This window comes from Bos indicus x Bos taurus, chromosome 6, assembly GCF_003369695.1.
Source record: "Bos indicus x Bos taurus breed Angus x Brahman F1 hybrid chromosome 6, Bos_hybrid_MaternalHap_v2.0, whole genome shotgun sequence".
In the NCBI taxonomy this organism is placed as follows: Eukaryota; Metazoa; Chordata; class Mammalia; order Artiodactyla; family Bovidae; genus Bos; species Bos indicus x Bos taurus.
Genome location: NC_040081.1, coordinates 101289334 through 101308932, shown reverse-complemented (window position 1 = coordinate 101308932; position 19599 = coordinate 101289334). Strand labels below are relative to the sequence as shown.

Genomic DNA, 19599 nt, shown 5'->3' with positions numbered 1-19599 from the left:
GATTTTATCACCCAGATAGGGACAAAATCCTATAGACAGAAACAGTAAGCCGGTGAGAAGACCATTGGTTAGAAGGAATAAGCAATCTCGAATATAGCCTGGCATCTTTTGGCTCCGTCCCTGTTTTTTGAAACATTATAAGACTTTAGGACCCAGATAAGACTTCTTGGCTCCCTCTCTGAATTGATATAAAAGTGGGAAAATTTGGACATCTTAAACCATAGATTAGAAAGTAGATTCCTGGTTGTCAGGGATGGAGGAAGAAAGGAATGGGGAGGGACTGCTAATAGGGTAGAGTTTCTTTTGGAGGTGATGAAAATATTCTGGAAATAGAATAGCATAGTCACATTTACTAAAAATACGTTTTTATTTTAATTGGCTATATTGGGTCTTAGTTGCGGCATGTGGGATCTATAGTTGTGACATGTGGGAACTGGTTCCTTGTCCAGGGATCAAACGTGGGGCCCGTGCATTGGGAGCTCAGTCTTAGCCGGTGGACCACCAGAGAATTCCCCACTATGGATACTTTAAAATGAAATCTTATTGCCTATGGGTTATGTATCAATAAAGAACTGTATAAGGAAAAAAATGAATCCTTACAGTGACTATCAGAACATTTAGGACAAGAAAATGTTCATAAAAAATGAACTAATTGATAGGTGATAAGAACTGCCGGAAATGTTTTTCTAGACCACAAATCTGCCATCATTTGTTGAATAATAAGACAGGAGGGAGTTTCAAGTAAATTACCTTACATCAAGTGTAAGAAGTTGTGCCCCAGAAGTTGTTTTGGTTAAGGATTAAATCCTTTATTTCAAAACCTCCCTTGTAAGCATGACTTTAATTTTACTTTCAGCATCAGTATGACAACCTGTTCCACAATGGCTGCCCTGGGAATGATGCCACTCTGCCTTTATCTCTACACCTTGTCCTGGAACCTCGAGCAGAATCTCACGATTCCATATCAGAACATAGGTCTGTATTGGGCTTGTGACGTGAAATAGTAATAGTGATGGTAATAATAGCAGCTGTTGTTTGGTATGTGTCTGCTTTATACAGGGGATTCTACATATGTCTAATTTAATTCTCCACATAACCCAACAGTATAGATTATATTACCAGTTCCATATCTTGTATTTTCAGAAATAGGTGAACTCACTTGACCAAGGTTGTGTACTGCTAAGTGCAGAACTTGATTTCTGACTCTGGAATCTGACTGCAAAGTCCCAGTTCTTAAGGCCTACAAGTGTTCAGTTTTGAAAATAAAGTCAGAAAACTCACTTATTAAAAACAAACAAACTCTCCTTATATAATCCACTGGAAAGTAGTTTGACTGCATCTCAGTGCCTCTTACGAGACCTTGGTTCCCCAGTTTCATCTGTCACGTGGCCTGTGAGCCTCGACTTCTTTACTGATCAACACAAACGATTCTTATGAACTGTTAAAGCATATCCACACATCACAACCACACCCACATCTCCTTCATCAGCTCCTTAAACTCTGTCCTTTTTTTAGAGAGCTCTGTGAACTTACTCAGCTTAGAGGAAAAACTTGGTGAGATGATATGTCTATCCTGGTTTGATCAGAGTCTTTGAAGAATTGTTAGAAACTGGTTATTGAACTCCAAAGTGTCAATCTGAAGTTTCAAGTTATCTCTTGGAGGGTGTACAACCCATGGCCCATAGTTCAAAACTATGAACAGAGCCACATCCGGGTAACAGCTGAAGCCCATTGAATTTGTAAAATTTGAGTGAAATCTTAACTTAGAAATCATAATTTTATATGCAACTTCTTCATGTTACTAAGAGATTTAATATATTCTGTTTTGATAATATATAATAATAGGCACTTGTATACAATTTAAGCCCCAAATATTATAAGCAACTTATATGGCTTTGGCTAGTATTTCAAGTGAGCAGATTTGGAATGTGGCACTGGAAAATGTCAGGGTATGGCTCCTGTTGGGCAAGTAGACCTCTGCTGTATGGAGCCTGCCTTCAATGTCTTCATTTACTTGTGTTCACTAAACGATGTATTGATGTGTTTCTCTACCTGCCTATGGGTTACCTGGTTACAAGTGAAAGTATGAGAACTTGCTTTGGTTTCTAAAACAGATGGTGTGTTTGTTTTGCAATAAGGATTCTTTGCAAAGCAAATCACTCATTGGCTTCAAATAGAGAAATAATAGCTGTAGTTGTAGAGTGGTGACCCCATACGTAGCAACCAAAGAATCTTGAAGACACAAAAGGGTCCATCTGTTTTCTAATCTTTACATTTTCAGTTGTCTCTAAAATCCCATGTGCTTGTTGAAGGATTCTGAGGGAAATATATGATGGCATTCAGTGCTATCATATACCCTTCAAAGACTGTCTTTCAAAGATTAAAATATTTTTTGGAGGTGGATGCAGAAATAAAATGTTGCTTTAATTAAAGTTTTTATCTAAGTGAAACAGACATAAATTGTTGAGGCCTGGGAGATAAGGGTAGAGAAAGGATACCTACGGTCTGACAGATGTTTCTTCTTTTCAGGAATCACCCTTGTGTGCCTGATCATTCCTGTGGCCTTTGGTATCTATGTGAATTATAGGTGGCCAAAACAATCCAAAATTATTCTTAAGGTAAGGAATTCCATGGGACATTTCAGACACTGAGACTTGACAAACGGATGTAGGCAATGACCAGAACAAACAGACCAGTAGAATACAGCCCACACCCAGCAATTTTCTTTACATGCCCTGCATTTTTGTATCCAGTCGCTCTATTTCCTCCAGTCTAAGGCTTGCCTTTTCACTTCCGTGAGCCCCTACGTTGAGGCTTATGACATCCTGCAAAGCATGGAACTTATGCTCCAAGGGCAGAAAAGCTTAGGCCTGCGTGTGGACAGAGAGCGCCCATTCGCTCACAAGGTTTCACATGGTGCCCTCCAGCGAAGGCTGCTCAGGGCTGCGTGCAGTGGGGCCCAGTGTTTAGGATGTGGCTGGTTTCCTGGAAGAGCAGGGAGCAGCGCTGTCTTTCAGAAGCATTCCTGGGGGAGCCTCTAAAGATGGAGTCGGTACACACAAGCAAGGACTTCTGACCACCCAAATCACTGTCAGAATGAAATCATCCAGAACGTGTTGAGGAATGATGGGAACTGGGACCTCTTGCCTCCTCTTGACTTTCCAGGGTTGTCTTTTTTTGTTGTAATTGAAGTATAGTTGATGTACAATGTTGTGTTAATTTCTGGTGTACAGCAGAATGACTCGGTTTTACATATATATATATTCATTTTTGTATTCTTTTTCATTATGGATTATTCAAGGACATTAAATATAGTTCCTTAGGGTTGTTTTTAGTTTATTGGAGAAACAAACAAATGTCCTCGTTAAATGGCTTTTAAAAATTATCTGGCTTGAAAGAAGGCATTCTCAACAATGGTGTCCCTCCCCTAGGATTCCAAGTATGTATTGTTTTAGAAGATATATGCTTTTACCCTTTTAATATATGCTGCTTTCATGAAGATTTAAAAAATGTTTTAGTTATTTTTTGTATTTATAAAGAAAGAAACATTCAGAGCTAATTGGAATTTCGGCAAATGAAATCTCAGCTCCTTTTAGTTTGAGGATTATACCTTGGTTCAGCTTAAGCTTGGTGTTTGGCTGTACCTGGCAGAACATGCCACTCCATTCGCCTGCATGGATGCTGCTTCTCCACTTTGGTGTGAGACTGAACCACTCCCACCCTTCCTCCAGGCGGGTGGAGAATGAGAGAAGAGAGGTTGGGAGGCAGACAAATCAATTCCCAGGGAACTGGAGGAAGGATGAAATGGTATGTGTGTGGATTGGACATGGTGACTTTACTGTTGTTTCAGTAGGAGAAAATTTCCAGGGTGGCAGTGGGTGGTTATAATTTTGTTTACGAAACAACAGGAACGAGTCTGATCACGGGAACCTCTTCCTGTTTGTTTATTCTTGGTGGTGGCACGTGGGTTGCTCTCTAGTTGTGGCACACAGGCTCAGCAGTTGCCCTGTGGAATGCAGGATCTTAGTTCCCTGACAAGGGGGTCAAACCTGTGTCCCCTGCATTGGAAGGCAGATTCTTAGCCAATGGACCACCAGAGAAGTCCCCGGAACCTCTTACTTTTCAAGTACTTTATTTTGAATTACTTCCTTAAAAGAGTACCTACCAAAAAAAATAATGATTTTGGCATTTCCAAATCCTCTACTAGTTCATCAGTGTCATTGGAGAAATATTTCCTATATGTTTGTAAAGAGCAAATTCAAAACCCTTTGGCTATTCCGTAGGAGTTGTGGCAGAAAATATTTAACAATGTATATAACTATATTTTAGAGTATCTTCATTAAAATTAGGATACTTTAATCATCATTTTGGGATGTCTTCATTCTCTGTTCCTAGTCCTCTTTTAATTTTAGATCTGATTCATTTTCTTTTTTTTAATTTTAAATTTATTTATTTTTTAATTGAAGGATAATTACTTTATAGAATTGTGTTGGTTTCTGCCAGACATCAACATAGATCTGATTCATTTTCTGGATGAGTTGCTTTTGGTAAATTTTAAGCTCTGAGATCCCTCTCTTGGTAGAAAGTTCAGAGGCCTTAGCGTGTTGCAGCATCTTCGGTTAGGCGGAGGCCCAGTGTTTCCCTGATTTTGACCCCAGGACACACCTGAGGTACGCTGGGTTGTTTTTATTTTGCTTTGGTTCTCCACACCCCGAATCATTTGAAATCAAGGTTGATGCTGTCACTTGGTGAAGAGTTTGCTGTGTGCATGATGTGTGTGGGAACTTGCCAAGATCCTGATTTTCCGCCAATATTCTGGGTCTTGCTTCCTTTCTTGGAAAAAAATTTTGTTTAATTTTTAACTGTTGATCAACAAAAGTATGAGAGTATTCATTTGGGAGAGGATAGAGATCTCTGTCAGTACCTCTCATATTACATTAACATTAGCTCAGGTGGTCTAATGAAGCATTGGTAAATTTCATTTGGCGGAGAGAAGCACAGGAATCAATGGTGTAAGAAATCTCTGGCAGTTGAAGGGGTGGTGGGAAAACAGTGGTGGATGGTCGGCAGGGCAGATCTCAGACAACAGATTCCAGGGTGGGGTCCGAGAGGTTGTGTGCAGAGGAGCTTAGTTGTGTTATACTCTTTGTGACCCTATGGACTGTAGCCTGCCAGGCTCGTCTGTCCATGGAATTCTTCAGGCAAGAATACTGGAGTGGGTTGCCATTTCCTCCTCCAGGGGATCTTCCCAACCCAGGGATTGGGAAGACGTCTCTCATGTCTCCTGCATTGCAGGCAGATTCTTTACTGCTAGTGCCTCCAGGAAGCCCTGTGTGGAGGTGTTTGATGCTTATTAACAGATGTTCCCCTTATTTCACAAATGTGTCCTATCCATGAAAAATTTCACTACCCAATTCTTCTGGCAAAATCCTCCGCTTGAAAGGAAAAAGGTACCGGTCATAAAATAAGAAGACTTAGGTTTGTGTTGAGCTTCATCGAATTCTAGCTCCTCAGCTAAGTCACTTGACCACGTTGGACCTCTGTAAAATGACATAGGATTTGGTGGTTCTCTAAGTCCTCTCTTTTGTTCCTCTCTTCTAGGTTTCAAGGCTTTTAGAGCAGTGATGGGCTTTGCAAAAAGACCATGATGTTCACGCATACCTCTTTTATTGATTTCTCTTAGATCGGGGCCATTGCTGGTGGACTCCTCTTTTTGGTCGTCACAGGGGCTGGTATGGTGCTGATGAAAGAATTTTGGAATTCAGACATCATTCTTCTGATGATCAGTTTCATCTTTCCTTTGATTGGCCATGCCACAGGCTTTCTCCTGGCACTTCTTACCCACCAATCTTGGCAGAGGTACAGTTAAATTATCCATAAACTTTTATAAAGAGGACAAATTAGACACATTGCTGTTGGCAGACTTTGTTGCCTGTCTGTGTCTGGAAGCACAAAGAGTTTTGCCTTATAAAGTGGGTGGAACAGGACAACTCATCGTAAAGAGAGTGGAAGTGAAGTGAAGTCGCTCAGTCGTGTCCAACTTTTTGTGACCCCATGGACTGTAGCCTACAGGCTCCTCCGTCCATGGGATTTTCAAGGCATGAATACTGGAGTGGGTTGCCATTTCCTTCTCCAAAAGAGAGTGGAAAGATCATAGTAATTCTTCACATAAATGAAAAAGTGAAAGTGAAAGTCATTCAATTGTGTCCGACTCTTTGTGACCCCATGGACTATACAGTCCATGGAATTCGCCAGGCCAGAATACTGGAGTGGGTAGCCTTACCCTTCTCCAGGGGATCTTCCCAACCCAGGGATCATTCATTAATGGTGTCAATATGCCAATCCTAATTTCACAAATTATAACTTCCCATCAATTTGGCCTTGGTTTCAAACTACTTGTTGCAATCTGGACACACTTCTCTTCTTAGTCTGACAGTTTAAGAGGATGGGTGAGATGGTTTCACTAAATATAGAGATCATTCTAGAGGATGAGCAAGGATTCAAAGATTAGGCATTTATCTATTTGTGCCAAATTTTTAAAAAATGCTAATTATAAAGGGCAAGAGGAGATAGGACAAATTCAAGAAATACAATAGGAATTTATCTTAAATATTATCATTACAATGTGGGGTATATAATACCTAAATACTGTTGTTCTTGTTCAGTCACTAAGTCGTGTCTGACTCTTTGCAACCCCATAGACTGCACCAGGTCAGGCTTCCCTGTCCTCCACTATCTCCCAGAGTTTGCTCAAACTCATGTGCCATGAATCAGTGATGCCATTTAACCATCTCATCCTCTGTCATCTCCTCCTCCTGCCCTCAATCTTTCTCAGCATCAGGGTCTTTTCAAATGAGTCAGCTCTTCGCATCAGGTGTCAGGTGGCCAAAGTATTGGAGTTTCAGCTTTAACATCAGTCCTTCTAATGAATATTCAGGACTGATTTCCTTTAGGATGGACTGGTTGCATCTCCTTGCAGTTCAAGGGACTCTCAAGAGTCTTCTCCAACACCACATTTCAAAAGCATCAGTACTTTGGCACTTAGCTTTTTTTATAGTCCAGTTCTCACATCCATACATGACTAGTGGAAAAACCATAGCCTTGACTAGACAGACCTTTATTGACAAAGTAATATCTCTGCTTTTCAATATGCTGTCTAGGTTGGTCATAACATTCCTTCCAAGGAGTAAGTGTCTTTTAATTTCATGGCTGCAATCACCATCTGCAGTGATTTTGGAGCCCCCCCAAATAAAGTCTGACACTGTTTCCACTGTTTCCCCATCTATTTCCCATGAATTGATGGGACCGGATGCCATGGTCTTCGTTTTCTGAATGTTGAGCTTTAAGCCAACTTTTTCACTCTCCTCTTTCACTTTCATCAAGAGGCTCTTTAGTTCTTCTTTACTTTCTGCCATAAGGATGGTATCAGCTGCATATCTGAGGTTATTGATATTTATCCCGGCAATCTTGATTCCAGCCTGTGCTTCCTCCAGCCCAGTGTTTCTCATGATGTACTCTGCATAGAAGTTAAATAAGCAGGGTGACAATATACAGCCTTGACGTACTCCTTTTCCTATTTGGAACCAGTCTGATGTTCCATGTCCAGTTCTAACTGTTGCTTCCTGACCTGCATACAGGTTTCTCAAGAGGCAGATCAAGTGATCTGGTATTCCCATCTCTTTCAGAATTGTCCACAGTTTATTGTGATCCACACAGTCAAAGGCTTTGGCATAGTCAATAAAGCAGAAGTAGAGGTTTTTCTGGAGCTCTCTTGTTTTTTCGATGATCCAGCAGATGTTGGCAATTTGATGTCTGGTTCCTCTGCTTTTCCTAAAACCAGCTTGAACATCTGGAAGTTCACGGTTCACGTATTGCTGAAGCCTGGCTTGGAGAATTTTGAGCATTACTTTACTAGCATGTGAGATGAGTGCAATTGTGCAGTAGTTTGAGCATTCTTTGGCATTGCCTTTCTTTGGGATTGGAATGAAAACTGACCTTTTCCAGTCCTGTGGCCACTGCTGAGTTTTCCAAATTTGCTGGCATATTGAGTGCAGCACTTTCACAGCATCATCTTTCAGGATTTGAAATAGCTCAATTGGAATTCCATCACCTCCACTAGCTTTGTTCATAGTGATGCTTCCTAAGGTCCATTTGACTTCACATTTCAGGATGTCTGGCTCTAGTTGAGTGATCACACCATGGAGATTATCTGGGTCATGAAGATCTTTTTTGTACAGTTTTTCTGTGTATTCTTGCCACCTCTTCGTAATATCTTCTGCTTCTGTTAGGTCCATACCATTTCTGTCCTTTATTGAGCCCATCTTTGCATGAAATGTTCCTTTGGTATCTCTAATTTTCTTGAAGAGATCTCTAGTCTTTCCCATTCTATTATTTTCCTCTATTTCTTTGCATTGATTGCTGAGGAAGGCTTTCTTATCTCTTCTTGCTATTCTTTGGAACTCTGCATTCAGATGCTTATATCTTTCCTTTTCTCCTTTGCTTTTCGCTTCTCTTCTTTTCACGGCTATTTGTAAGGCCTCCCCAGACAACCATTTTGCTTTTTTGCATTTCTTTTCCATGGGGATGGTCTTGATCCCTGTCTCCTGTACAATGTCACGAATCTCAGTCTAGAGTTCATCAGGCACTCTATCTATCAGATCTAGTCCCTTAAATCTATTTCTCACTTCCACTGTATAGTCATAAGGCATTTGATTTAGGTCATACCTGAATGGTCTAGTGGTTTTCCCTACTTTCTTCAGTTTCAGTCTGAATTTGGCAATAAGGAGTTCACGATCTGAGCCACAGTCAGCTCCTGGTCTTGTTTTTGCTGACTGTATAGAGCTTCTCTATCTTTGGCTACAAAGAATATAATCAATCTGATTTTGGTGTTGACCATCTGGTGATGTCCATGTGTAGAGTCTTCTCTTGTGTGTTGGAAGAGGGTGTTTGTTATGACCAGTGCGTTCTCTTGGCAGAACTCTATTAGCCTTTGCCCTGCTTCATTCCATACTCCAAGGCCAAATTTGCCTGTTACTCCAGGTGTTTCTTGACTTCCTACTTTTACGTTCCAGTCCCCTATAATGAAAAGGACATCTTTTCTGGGTGTTAGTTCTAGAAGGTCTTGTAGGTCTTCAAAGAACTGTTCAACTTCAGCTTCTTCAGTGATACTGCTCGGGGCATAGACTTGGATTACCGTGATACTGAATGGTTTGCCTTGGAAACGAACAGAGATCATTCTATTGTTTTTGAGATTGCATCCAAGTACTGCATTTCAGACTCTCTTGTTGACTGTGATGGCCACTCCATTTCTTCTAAGGGATTCCTGCCCACAGTAGTAGATACAATGGTCATCTGAGTTAAATTCACCCATTCCAGCCCATCTGAGTTCGCTGATTCCTAGAATGTCGATGTTCACTCTTGTCATCTCCTGTTTGACTACTTCCAATTTGCTTTGATTCATGAACCTGACATTCCAGGTCCCTGTGCAATATTTCTCTTTACAGCATCAAATCTTGCTTCTATCACCAGTCCCATCCACAAGTGGGATGTCCTTCCAATGATTATTCAGGGTTGTTTCCTTTAGGATTGACTGGTTTGATCGCCTTGCTGTCCAAGGGACTCTCAAGGGTCTTCTCTAGCACCACAATTTGAAAGCATCAGTTCTTCGGTGCTCAATCTTCTTTATGGTCCAAATATCACATCCATACACGACTACTGGAAAAACCATAGCCTTGACTAGATGGACCTTTGTTGGCAAAGTCACGTCTCTGATTTTTAATATGCTAAGTTTGTCATCACTTTCCTTCCAAGGAGCAAACGTCTTCTAATTTCATGCCTGCAGTTACTGTCCACAGTGATTTTGGAGCCAAAGAAAAGAAAATCTGTCACTTTTTCCACTTTTCCCCCTTCTATTTGCCACGAAGTGATGGGACCAGATGCCATGCTCTTAGTGTTTTGAATGTTGAGTTTTAAGCCGGCTTTTTCACTCTCCTCTTTCACCCTCATCAAGAGATCTTAGTTCCTCTTTACTTTTTGCCATTAGAGTGGTATCATTTGCATATCTGAAGTTGTTGAAATTTCTCCTGGCAATCATGATTCCAGCTTGTGATTCATCCAGTAGGCATTTCACATGATGTACTCTGCATATAAGTTACATAAGCAGGGTGACAATATACAGGCTTGTCGTACTCCTTTCCCAACTTTGAACCATTTCATTGTTCCATATCTGGTCCTAACTGTTGCTTCTTGACCTACATACAGGTTTCTCAGGAGGCAGGTAAGGTGGTCTGGTATTCCCATCTCTTAAAGAATTTTCCAGTTGGTTGTGATCCACACAGTCAAAAATTTTAGTATAGTCAGTGAAACAGAAGTAGACGTTTTTTTCTGGAATGCTCTTGCTTTTTCTGTGATCCAGTGAATGTTGGCAAGTTGATCTCTGGCTCCTCTGCCTTTTCTGAATCCAGCTTGTACACCTGGAAGTTCTTGATTCATATACTACTGAAGCTGAGCTTGAAGGATTTTGAACATAACCTTGCCAGCATGTGAAATGAGTGCAGTTGTATGGTTTGAACATTCTTTGGCATTGTCTTTCTTTGGGATTGGAATGAAAACTGACCCAGTGGCCACTGCTGAGTTTTCCAAATTTGCTCACATAAAGTGCAGCACTTTAACAGCATCATCTTTTAGGATTTTAAATAGCTTCAACTGGAATTCCATCACCTCCATAAGCTCTGATAGTAGTAGTGCTTCCTAAGGTCCACTTGATTTGACATTCCAGGATGTCTGGTTCTAGGTGAGTGACCATACCATTGTGGTTATCTGGGTAATTAAGATTTTTTTGTGTAGTTCTTCTGTGTATTCTTGCCCCCTCTTCTCAATCTCTTTTGCTTCTGTTAGGTCCTTACCATTTCTGGCCTTTATCATGCCCATCCTTACATGAAATAAACATTATAAAATATTACAAATGATAACACTCCATACTGTTTTGCCTGTCAATGAGATAAGCATTATCATACAGTGTTGGTGGGAACATAATTTGGCACAAACTCTCTGGAAGGCTATTTAGTCATATCAACAGCCTTATAAATATTTATAGCTATTAATTCAGTGACTTTAGAAATCTGTCCTGAAGCTAGCAAATCAGATAAACAAACAAATACTGATGTACAAGGATATTAATTTCAGTGTTATGTGTGAATATAAAAAATAGAGACAGTTTAAATATCTGACAAAAGAGATATTTAATTCATAACTGTGTCTGTGAGTACTATAATTCATCCATTTTAATGCTTTTGGAAAATACTTGAAATAAGTTTAAAAGGAGCAGGAAACAGTATGCATTTTGATTCCCATTTGTAGAAGAAAATAGAAAAATTTTATGCTTAGGAAAATATTGGACGAAATATACCATAGGCTAATTGGACTTCCCGGGTTGTCCAGCAGCTAATACTCCTCACTCCCAATGCATTGGGCCTGGGTTCAATCCCTGGTCAGAGAACTAGATCCTACAAGTTGCAGCTAAAAGTTTGCATGTCACTACTAAAACTCTGTGCAGTCACATAAACAAAAATATTTTGGCTTCCTTCATGGCTTAGTCAGTAAAGAACTTGCCTACAATTCAGGAGACCGCCTGCAATGCAGGAGAAATGGGTTTTGGTCCCTGGGTTAGGAAGATCCCCTGGGGAAGGAAATGGCAACCCATTCCAGTATTCTTGCCTGGAAAATTCCACGGTCAGCTGAGCCTGGAAGGCAGGCTATAGTTCATGGGCTCTCAAAGAGTCAGACACAATTGAGTGACTAAACCACCACTATGATAAATGTTTAATTTTGAGTAGTGGGATGAAGAGTAATTTTAGTTTCTTAATATTTCCTTGATATATTATCTAAATTTTTTGATGCATAATGAATATATACTACTTTTCAAATCAGAAAAGTATTATTGAAAAATAAACTGTGCCATTAAATTCCCAAAGTGATGTTTGGGGATTTTTTTTTTTTTTTTCATGTTAACTGGTACTTTGTTTACAACCTAAACATTGTTGGGGATTTCCAGGTGATGCTAGTGGTAAAGAATCTGCCTGCCAATGCAGGAGAGGAGAGTGACATGGGTTTGATCCCCTGGGTTGGGAAGATCCCCTGGAGTAGGTAATGGCAACCCACTCCAGTATGCTTGCCTGGAGAATTCCATGGACAGAGGAGCCTGGCAGGCTACTGTCCAAGGGGTTACAAAGAGTCAGACATGACTGAAGCAACTTAGCACATCACAAACATTGTCAATTTAAGAAGAAATCCACTGTGATATGTAGATCTCCCCATTTAAATTCTAGGGTTTCTTCTTTTGATCCTTGGTAAAATTTTATCCAAGAAACAGAATAGACACATATATGTATTTAAAAACATTAAGTGGGAGACTTTTAATCAGCTTTATGTTTTTGTCTACTTGGGAAACATTCAGGATGGTACCAAATAGTTGGTGAGGCTCTGCCAAGTGGCTCAGAGGTTAAAGCGTCTGCCTGCAATGCGGGAGACCTGGGTTCGATCCCTGGGTCAGGAAGATCCCCTGGAGAAGGAAATGGCAACCCACTCCAGAATTCTTGCCTGGAGAATCCCATGGACGGAGGAGCCTGGTGGGCTACAGTCCACAGAATCGCAAGAGTCGGACACGACTGAGCAACTTCACTTCTGCCAAGTGTATCTCATTTACTTCTTGCTGCAAGTCTAAGAAGTAGATACTCTTGGTTACCCATTCTACAGATGAGCAAACCCTTTGGAGAAGTAATCTGACCAAGTTCATAGAACCAGAATGTGGTGGAGTTAAGATTTGGACCTGGGTTTTTTTTTTTTTTTTACAAGGTCAGTACAGCCATATCTGCAGGGGGCTGGTTCCAGGATCCCCTGAAGATACCAGACTCCAACTCCAAGGGTGCTCAACTTCCTTATATAAAATAACATAGTATTTGCATTTAACCTATGTACATCTTCCATAGGTCTTCCCAGGTGGCTCAATGGTAAGGGCCGCCTGCAGTACAGGAAACACAGATTCAATTCCTGGGTCGGGACTATCCCCTGGAGGAGGGCATGGCAACCCCCTCCAGTATTTTTGCCTGGGAAGTCCCATGGACAGAGGAGCCTGGTGGGTTGCAGTCCATGAGACTGCAGAAGACTTGGACACAACTTAGTGACTGAGCATGCATGCACATCTTCCATATACTTGTCTCTAGATGACTTATAATACCTAACACAATGTAAATGCTACATAAATAGTTGCCTGCGAAGCAAGTTCAAGTTTTGCTTTTAGAAACCTTGCGCAATTTTTCTTTTCCAAAATATTTTTGATCTGAGGTTGGTTGAATCCATGGGCTGACTGTCCTTAGGAACACAGACTGTTGAGGATTTGAAATATAATTGAGTCTGGAGAGAAGGATTCCTATGGCAGAGTGTAGTCAGCACTCTTGTTTTTTCCCGCACTTGATGGCTTGAGAAATATCAGGACTGAGATACTGCATTTGCTTTGTGAATGGTCCAGGTATGAGGTACAGCTGTATAGCTTAATCATGTCAAATTATGGACAAGGTTTCTGAAAGAAGTGAGAGTAATCTGCAGAAAGCATAACAAGAAACAGGATAATTAGAAATAAAATCAGGGCCACTGAATTTGCCCTGTACTAGTGATAATAGGTTTACTCCCACATTACACACCTTGTCACCTTCACATCTCAGTCCAGTTTTCGTAGCGTGCTAAGTCACTTCCATCATGTTCGATTCTTTGCAACCCCGTGGACCACAGCCCACCAGGATCCTCTGTCCATGGGATTCTCCAGACAAGAATACTTGGAGTGGGTTGCCATGCCCTTCTCCAGGGGATCTTCCAGACCCAGGGATTGAACCCTTGTCTCTAAGTCTCCTGAATTGGCAGGCAGGTTCTTTACCATGACAACCACCTGGGAAGCCAGTGTGGGTAGAGGAGCTGCCTTATCACATGCCTCTGTCCTCTCTTCTGCCATCTGTGAAAACCTCAAGATGCCCTTTGGAAACTGGAAAAGATGAAGCTGCCTAACCCAGCCTCCAAGGTCCTGCCTAGGTTTTCCTTTTTTCTCCTTCCTGCTCTTCCTTCCTTCCTCCCTTCCTCTCTTCCTTTGAAAACAAATCAAACAGAGAAAAGTATACAAAACTTATTACTAAACCCTTTCACCAAAGACTTCATTGCAGACATTTGGTTTTCACATAGGATTTTTATGTTTCTTTTTTTAAAAAATAATTTTATTTATTTATTTGGCCATGCTGGGTCTTCGTCGCCATGAGGGCTGCTCTCTGGTTGCGGTGCACAGGCTTCTCAGTGCGGTGGCTCCCTGGTTGTGGAGCACAGACTCTAGGGCGAGTGGGCTTCAGCAGTTGTGACTCCTGGGCTCTAGAGCACTGGCTCAGTAGTCGTGACTCAGAGGGTTAGTTGTCCCACACCATGTGGGATCTTCCTGACCCAGGGATCAAACCCACATCTCCTGCACTGGCAGGCAGATTCCTCACTGAGACACTGGAGAAGCCCTGTTTAAGTTGCTGTTTGGTTGCTCAGTCGTGTCCGACTCTCTGCGACCCCATAGGCTGTGGCTTGCCAAGCTCCTCTGCCCATGGGATTTTGTAGGCAAGAATACTGGAGTGGGTTGCCATTTCCTTCTCCAGGGGATCTTCCCAACCCAGGGATGGAAGCTGAGTGTCCTGCATTGGCAGGCAGATTCTTTAGTTTACACTGTTTTGTCTCTGACTCAATTTTCCATTCTCACCTCCTTGTCCTTCACTTCCCACAGGCTGGCTTAGAGCATGAGCAGTGCTTACTGACCAGGCCACACTCATGCCTGTCCCCAAACAACCATTTCCCACATTAAATGCCTCTTTCCCTGTCCATCCTTTAATCCCACCCTTCCTCTGTGAAGCCTTCTCTAAAAGTGGCATTTACGCCACTTTTCTGAATTTCTGCACCATCTCCCTGACCCGTCATCATGCTTGGTCGTGTGTTGTTTCAGTGTATCTTGTCTTTTCACCCAGATTCCTAGGGGAGTTGGTAGAGCCCCATTCAAGAGGTGCTTCTTAAGAGACCGCCTACCACGTAGGTACTCATCAAATAATTATTGAAGCATTTGTAGTAAGCACTTTTGGTAGTCTCAGCTCCTGGCTTGCACTTATTACTATACGTAAGAGAAGATTTTTGTATAATCCTTATTGCTGGTACATAAAATTTTTGTCTTGGTAGGTGCAGGACAATTTCCTTAGAAACTGGAACTCAGAATGTTCAGATGTGCTTCACCATGCTGCAGTTATCCTTCACTGCAGAGCAACTGGTCCACATATTTGGCTTCATATTGGCCTATGGACTTTTCCAGATGCTGAATGGGTTTTTCATGGTTGCTGGTACGTAAAGACCCCAGTGTGTAGGCATAACTGAAAATTGTTCACCCAGTTCACAAACTCCTTTTTCAACATGAATCTACATGGACTGCCCTTGTGATACATTTTTAGCATGACATTTCTAGGGAACATAAATGTATAAACAAGATCCTGTGCCACAAGTGGAAGTTTCACAGAAAAATATTAAAAAAAAAAAACTGTGAAAGTGAGCTTACAAACCAGTATGCTTTGCAAAGAAACAATGCACTCTCAGAACTGTCCATGAGCAATTATTTAATCTCAAAAATGACGTTATGTTTTATTAAGAAATATTCCAAATGTTATTTCACAGTACTTCTGTGACTAAGAATTGTGCTGAATGGCTGTGAAATATAATGCATACTGCTGCTGCTGCTGCTAAGTCGCTTCAGTCGTGTCCAACTCTCTGCGACCCCATAGACGGCAGGCCACTGGGTTGCCATTTCTTCCTCCGGTGCGTGAAAGTGAAAAGTGAAAGTGAAGTCGCTCAGTCGTGTCCGACTCTTAGCGACCCCATGGACTGCAGCCTACCAGGCTCCTCCGTCCATGGGATTTTCCAGGCAAGAGTACTGGAGTGGGGGTGCCATTGCCTTCTCCATAATGCATACACATACATTTTAAAAAACATACATATATATGTCCTTGGGCTTCCCTGATGGCTCAGACAGTAAAGAATCTGCCTGCAACGTGGGAAACCTGGGTTTGATCCCTGGGTTGAGAGGATCCTCTGGAGGAAGGCATGGCAACCCACTCCAATATTCTTGCCTGGAGAATCCCACGGACAGAGGAGTCTGGCAGGCTACAGTGCAGAGGTCACAGAGTCGGACATGACTGAGCAACTAAGCACAGCACAGCACATATGTGCTTACCCATCCCTATCATTATTCAGGGTCACAGAGGTTAAATTTAAAATATATAGACTGATAGATTAATCTTAGCCATTGTGAATTTATTGTCACAGAACAGATTCGACTAAGCCTCAATGATTACTCATAAAACTGATTATATACTGATTACTGACAGAACAATCAGTATAAGGAACACCAGGGTTTAATTTTCCCACAAGATATATTCTAGAAGAGTAAAACCCTGGTCTTAGATCCAAATTTTAAGACCTTCTCACGGTGAGACTGTTTCTGAAGGAATATGCTTGGTCCATTCCCAGTCACAAAAGCACCAGGGGAGCACCTGATCCGTAGTAAGCAATCCACAGGAGTTGCCGATTAACTGAATGAATGAATGACTGGATGAACGGATGGATAGATGGATGAGTTGTCAGCAATCTGATGAGTGTCTCAATCACAGAAGGTTCATTCCAGACAGAAATAGCCATCCTGATACACTGAATTATTTTGTTCTAGTTTTCTCTTCTTCCTCTCTTTCCCCGTGTGTTTATACATACGTGATCCAAAGCAAACAAACCCCCTAAGTTTTGACCCGTGTACAATGTTACCAAATTACAGTCTTTGCCAAAGTGATTTTTAAGTACTGGTGTGTTTTAACATTTAGCATATAAGATGTACAAGAGGAGATTGAAGAACAAACACGGAAACGAGAAGCCCAGTTGTCAAGAAGCCCGCCATAGGAAGAAATCCACTTCTCCTAAAGAGACCACTGCTTTCTTGGAGGTGAATGAAGAAGCCACTCTAAGTCCTGGGCCGTCGGGACCCGTGGATCCCCACGGTGCTCCCACGCCAACTGGTGACATCGCACGTGCCAAGTAGGGGCTTGTTGGTTTGACTACACCTTGCCTCCCTGAGTGGCCAGTAGAGACAGCGCAGAGCTGACGAGCGAATCTTGTTGGCGGGGCTTGTGGGAATGTGTGTGATGGTAACATATTTATATTTTTGTGTGGCTTGTGAGTTGTCATAGGATCCCCTTGGAGAATATGTTCTGCCTATTTCTGGTTCTTCCTTTGGGGGTTTACACAACATGTTTACTAGTTGCTATGTGTGTTCTTGTCTCCCGTACAGTGAAGAGCGATCCCCATCGTTACATGAAGTCGTCAAGCTGTGAATTTTAATCTCACAAGTTAAGCCTCTGGGTAGAAATGTCACCTCACACTGCAGGGCAAGGACAGAGTCTGGACCCACTTGACTTCTTGACTTTGGGCAAGTGCTTTGGGGTAGTGGGGAGAAAACATACAGCTCTTATAAAAATGGGGTCTTTTCTCAAATGATGATTGTTTTTTAAGGGCTTGAAAACCTTAGATTTATAGATGTAATATGAGCGATTACATTACATTCCCTAGAGGGAATCTAATGAACCCTTGAGGGTAATATTTTTACTCCCTAGAGACAGGCACATGTTTATTCTTCTAATATATAGATTTATGAGTTATATAATTTAAAAAGGGCATTCCATGTATACTGTTGCATAAATCACTAAATGATTAATCACTGACTCAATGGACATGAGTTTGAGCAAACTCCAGGAGATGAAGGACAGGGGAGCTGGGGTGCTGCAGTCCATGGGATTGCAGTTGGACACGACTTAGCGACTGAACAACAAAACCAACAATATGTTACAGAGCATCTTTACATGTCGGTCTGTGTTGACCTATCTCATTCTTTAGAACAGTGGCTTCATAGAAGTATTCCAGTGTGTGGAAGGATTGTAATTTATTTCACCATTTCTTCTTCAAGGACATTTAGATAGCTTTCAACTTCTTGGTATTACAGTGCTATCACAAACACCTGTGCCTCCATGCCAGTATTTCTGTAGGATCATTTTCTAGACTTGAATTGCCAGGCTGATTGCACATTAAAATGCTGGGCAGAGAGCTCTCTGGCAACGTGGTACCAGCAGTGCCTGAGAGTGTCTGGTTTCCCACAGCCATATTCATCTTAAGAACGATCGTTCTGCTTTGTGAAAATATCTCATTTAAAATTGAATTGTAAAAATCGAGTGAAGCATTTTTCATGAGTGCGTGTTCATGTCCTTTGCCCGCTTTTCTATTGTATTTTTTCCTTTTTGACTGATAAATTTGAACACATGGTGGACAGTGACTCTGCTCTGTTTTGTCAATATTTTACCGCTCTTTTGTTTCTTAGTTTTGTATAATGTCTTTTGCTGTATGGAAGTTTCACATGTTCAGCTTTATTAGTCTTTCAAAATTGTATTTTGACCTTAAGATAGATATATCAAATGTTAGAATATTTATATCTTTGTGTGGATCATGAATTGTAAAAGACCCCTTTTTCATGAATGTATGTGGCCCCTTTTCAGGGAGTTCTTTTTGGGGTCAACATATTTACTAGCTGCTGAGTATACTGTCTGGCAGTAGATAAAACCCATCCTTCTCCTCTAACATTATTAAAAATATTTCCTATATTTTCTATTACTTTGATCAACTAAATATGTACATATTTATTTTGAATTTTTCTATGCTATGTTAAAAATCTATTTAATTGTCCTAACATCATATACTGAATGAGTCCTCTTTTCTCTACTGATATGAAATGCCGCTTTATAACTTTCTATTACTGTGTTTTACTGGGCTCTGCTTGGTTCCATTTTTAAATTATTTGTAAATTGTGAAATGTGTAAAAGCATATTGTCTGAGATTAGTGCTTTACAATTTTATTTTGTAACTATACCCAAGAACTTACAAGTTTTATATATATAATGGCAATGGTTATTACGGTATTTTCCCAATTAAGGCCATCTTCATGGTAGTACAGAAAGAGACAGATTAGGGATCACAAGTATATGTATATGGAAAGGAAGTTCACACATGTGTGACACGATTGTTAATTCTCAACTGCTGCAGTTAACATAGTAGAATTGGCTGTTCAGCGATCCCCAGTTCCAAAATGAGCATTCCCATGAGTTTGAAAGGATCCTAAAGAAAGGGATTAAATCATTTGTCTACATAGGCACCTAACAGAAAATGGTAAATTCCCATGTTCCATTCTCAAAGTATTAACTGCATGATCAGTGTTTACCACCATCAGGACAGGTCTGGAGACGAGTACACCAAAAGCCATCCTTTAAGACAGAAACAACAGAAATCAACGTAAGGGTTTGAAAGTAGTCACACTGGAAGATTGCCATCTCCAGAGATGGTTGTAAACACGTCATTGAGAGGAAACAGGAACAGTCAAGTCGAGACTTCCCTGGTGGTCCAGCGGCTAAGACTGTGCTCCCAATGCAGGAGGCTGGGGGTTTGAGCTCTGGTCGG

The 19599-nt window shown here is 41.2% G+C and overlaps 1 protein-coding gene across 2 annotated transcripts in view; it reads left to right on the top strand.

Annotated features, from left to right (window-relative positions):
• SLC10A6 (solute carrier family 10 member 6) overlaps positions 1–18416 on the top strand; it is a 31735-nt gene extending 13319 nt beyond the window's left edge. Inside the window, exons 2-7 of one of the 2 annotated variants that reach the window (XM_027544968.1) lie at positions 857–975; positions 2530–2618; positions 5684–5859; positions 15244–15401; positions 16926–17136; positions 17390–18416. In XM_027544968.1, coding sequence (XP_027400769.1) covers positions 857–975; positions 2530–2618; positions 5684–5859; positions 15244–15401; positions 16926–17136; positions 17390–17432 — 796 coding nt within the window. In that variant the 3' untranslated portion in view covers positions 17433–18416. The remainder of the gene's footprint in view (positions 1–856; positions 976–2529; positions 2619–5683; positions 5860–15243; positions 15402–16925; positions 17137–17389) is intronic. The other variant, XM_027544969.1, reaches the window with a different exon arrangement.
• The last annotated feature ends 1183 nt before the right edge of the window (positions 18417–19599 follow it).